General features: G+C 45.1%; 2 protein-coding genes across 2 annotated transcripts; one reads left to right on the top strand and one right to left on the bottom strand.

The window, feature by feature from the left end:
* Positions 1-997: 997 nt before the first annotated feature.
* CCR75_008737 (uncharacterized protein) lies at positions 998-1,888 on the top strand (the record flags this gene model as incomplete). Its single annotated transcript, XM_067966787.1, has 2 exons — positions 998-1,591; positions 1,655-1,888. 2 exons carry the CDS (start codon positions 998-1,000, stop codon positions 1,886-1,888), a joined length of 828 nt encoding a protein of 275 aa, XP_067820318.1.
* Positions 1,889-2,112: 224 nt separating this feature from the next.
* CCR75_008736 (uncharacterized protein) lies at positions 2,113-2,618 on the bottom strand (the record flags this gene model as incomplete). Its single annotated transcript, XM_067966786.1, has 2 exons — positions 2,113-2,433; positions 2,493-2,618. The coding sequence occupies 2 exons, from the start codon at positions 2,616-2,618 to the stop codon at positions 2,113-2,115; spliced, it is 447 nt and encodes a 148-aa protein (XP_067820319.1).
* Between the last annotated feature and the right edge of the window lie 450 nt (positions 2,619-3,068).

Genomic DNA, 3,068 nt, shown 5'->3' with positions numbered 1-3,068 from the left:
AGCCCTGCCACCTCCCGATGATGTTCGGAGAGGTGGGGAAAATGAGCCCAATCAATATTGAGGCTCATCCTCACGTACACACGCAGAGATGCGGGTCGTGGGAAGGATTTCAAGTGCTACCAAGTGTAGGCGGGCACGTCGTAATGCGGCCACGCTCTACTTAGACACACACCCTAGCACAGCGAGGAAGCGGTTAAACCTGCTTCTCTTGCGTGCAGTGAGGTAGTTGTGGTGGGCGCGCAAGCGACCTCACCCAACACACTAAGTACTGTGATTAAGAGTCGTCACGGGAGCGGTAATTTGGCTCCATCGTGCGCACTTATCAAGTAGGAAGTAGTTTTCAGACTGAATTATATTTATTCGTATGAAAAATATAACCATTTTTACCAATCAAGATGTCATTTCTATAGATAACACTTAATATGTATTGCAAGCGTATCTTTCTAGATACCTCGCGTAACGGATGACGCTAGGCGTCATCCCTCCTAATGTGAATGCACGCATGTGCATCACATACACAAGGATTGGTCACAAATGTGCACCACACCCGAGTGTTGGGTCTAATTACTGTAACTTAGTAATTGAGCATCCCCTTAAATACATCAAGTGTACTTAACGGGGACTGTGCAACTTTAGGGCAACTTTAGCCCGTTGCAGGACGCATGCATACGATGTACTCTGAGCCAGTCATCAGGGCCAGAGTTGTATTGTCAAATGATCCAAAAATTGGCCACTCAAAATCTGGGTTTGCTGGTTTTAAGTGTCATGCACTGTCGCTATCGCTAGTCAAATATGCGAACGATATTTACAGGGTATTTTATTCTATACTTTCTTTTATTTGAATCAATTAAAGCTTCACCGCATCGCAAAATAGACAGTTGTGAATCCATAACAGTGCAACGTTTGAGTCGTAAGCTTTCTTCGAGCACCGTATCTTCTGCAACTTTGATAATTGATGTTGACCATTGCATTATCACCACACAAATAATTTTAAGCAATGGTAGCTGGTGAGATAAAGCGGATGCTGCGTGGCGTGGCGGCAATTAGCATCTCTGCTCCGCACACAGCTTTGGCCCGCACCACATGCACACATACAATCCCCGCGAACTTATCGCTTGCCAAAGAGAAATTTGTGCCTCCGCCACGCGTAATTACGGCTACACAGGAAGTGAAAAAGACTGCCTCAGGTGACATTGAGTTAAAGCTCCTGTCACTTAATAATGATGCACAAGCCGTGGGTACCGTCATCATGAACGGTGGCGTGTTTGGAGCTCCTGACCGTGTGGACATCCTGCAGCGCGTGGTGCGGTGGCAGTTGGCGTGCCGACGCGCTGGCACAAATAAGACTAAGACACGCTCTGAAGTGAGCAGCTCGACGCGTAAGCCTTGGAAGCAGAAAGGCTCTGGCCGTGCCCGGGTAGGTGATATCCGAGCACCGCAGTGGCGTGGTGGTTATCGCGTGCACGGCCCCGTGTTACGTGACTTCTCGTACAATTTGCCAAAGAAGGTGCGCGCCATGGGCCTGCGTGTGGCTCTTTCTACAAAGCTTCGTGAAGGAAAGTTGGCTGTTGTGGATTCACTTTCTATTGATGTATGTTGCAATGCAAGAATGGTTAATTCATCATTAGTCTCACGAAGGTATTACTGCTTGTAGGTCACGAAAACAAAAGATATGAAGAAATTGCTAAGCAGTCGCGGATGGAATCACGCGCTTTTTGTGGGTGGTAAGGATGTGGAGTCAAGCTTCGTGATGGCCACCCGTAATATTCCATATGTAGACACCATTCCGCAAAACAAGATCAATGTCTATTCTATTCTGCAGAAAGATCTGCTCATCATCACGAAGGACGCTGTCAATTATCTTGAAGAGAGACTTCACATCGAGTAGACATATTGCAAGGTGGGCGGCAGGAAGCAAATTTGAACATAAGGGGGTTTGTGATTTTGATGCGGATACCGCTGCGCCGACGGCGACAGGTTTTCTGAAAGGAGTATTTCTTCTACGCATTTAAACATAATACCGATGAAGGAATATGTTTGGCGCTTCGCCGTAGCACGTGCACGGTTAACAAGTGATGTCTCACCCCATCTTTTGCTGCCAACTCGAAAGCATTAGCAAGAAAGTCTGCTCAAGAACTCTTTAGACATTTTGAGCTCAACTGCCAGTGCCTCGCGTTGCTTGTCCATTGCTACTTCTAGTTCGTTTCGCTTTGCCTTGTAATGAAGACTATTGGCTATCACCTTCATCAGCGTTTTCTTAATCACTCGGCTTTCGCGCTTACATGTAGCTAGGTCGTTTGCGTATAGTTCAGCTCCAGGCTCAAGCTCTCCAACGGCCATTCGCTCAAGGTGCCACCCGTTAAGTCCATTTAAACGATCAGTGGGGATGCTGACCACCAAGATCTCTCGAAAATTATCGACATTACGGCGCTTCTAATTGAAATCATCCTTATGAACATTAAGGGATGAATTTTCCATAAATGTGCACGTACATCGTAGACATCAGCAAGATCTGCCCATTTACCGTCAAAGTTCTTGCTTGTGTAAAGGTCGCACAAATCGCAGATGGTGACTGCGGCAGTGGGACTTGATGTCGCGCTATTCTTTTTGCGTAGCATTAATTCACAAATGGGAATCGTTATAATCGAAGAGCAAGTCCATACGGCTATAAGAGCTTTGGTCTGCACATGGTGCTCTTATGTACAAGTGGCACTTGCGTATGATTTAAAAACGTCCTGGATATTTGTTAGACGACTCTTTTACACTAATTAAAGTGCAGTCAAACGCCTCTGTCATTTTAAAGGTTGTTTATTAATATATTTTCTAAGAGGTAAATAATTTTTGGAGAATATTACTTTATATGGTAATATTCTAAAAGCTTATCCATTAGTAGATATAGGCCATTATATCTACTTGCTCCCGCGGTCCAGTCAGCACTGGACGTGCGCAACGAGAGAGACAGATAAGACTTTATTGCATGTTTTGTAGAAGTGTAAATAGATAGATTAACTATTAACCCTCTTCGAAGCAAGTGTTTTAAAGAGTCTTCTCTGCACGTAATAGTGTAC

Source organism: Bremia lactucae (genome assembly GCF_004359215.1).
Source record: "Bremia lactucae strain SF5 chromosome Unknown BlacSF5_NotPlaced_49_SHOA01000009.1_1371882bp, whole genome shotgun sequence".
Classification (NCBI taxonomy): Eukaryota; Oomycota; class Peronosporomycetes; order Peronosporales; family Peronosporaceae; genus Bremia; species Bremia lactucae.
The sequence above is the reverse complement of the archived record's forward strand: the minus strand, read 5'-3'. Positions and strand labels throughout refer to the sequence as shown.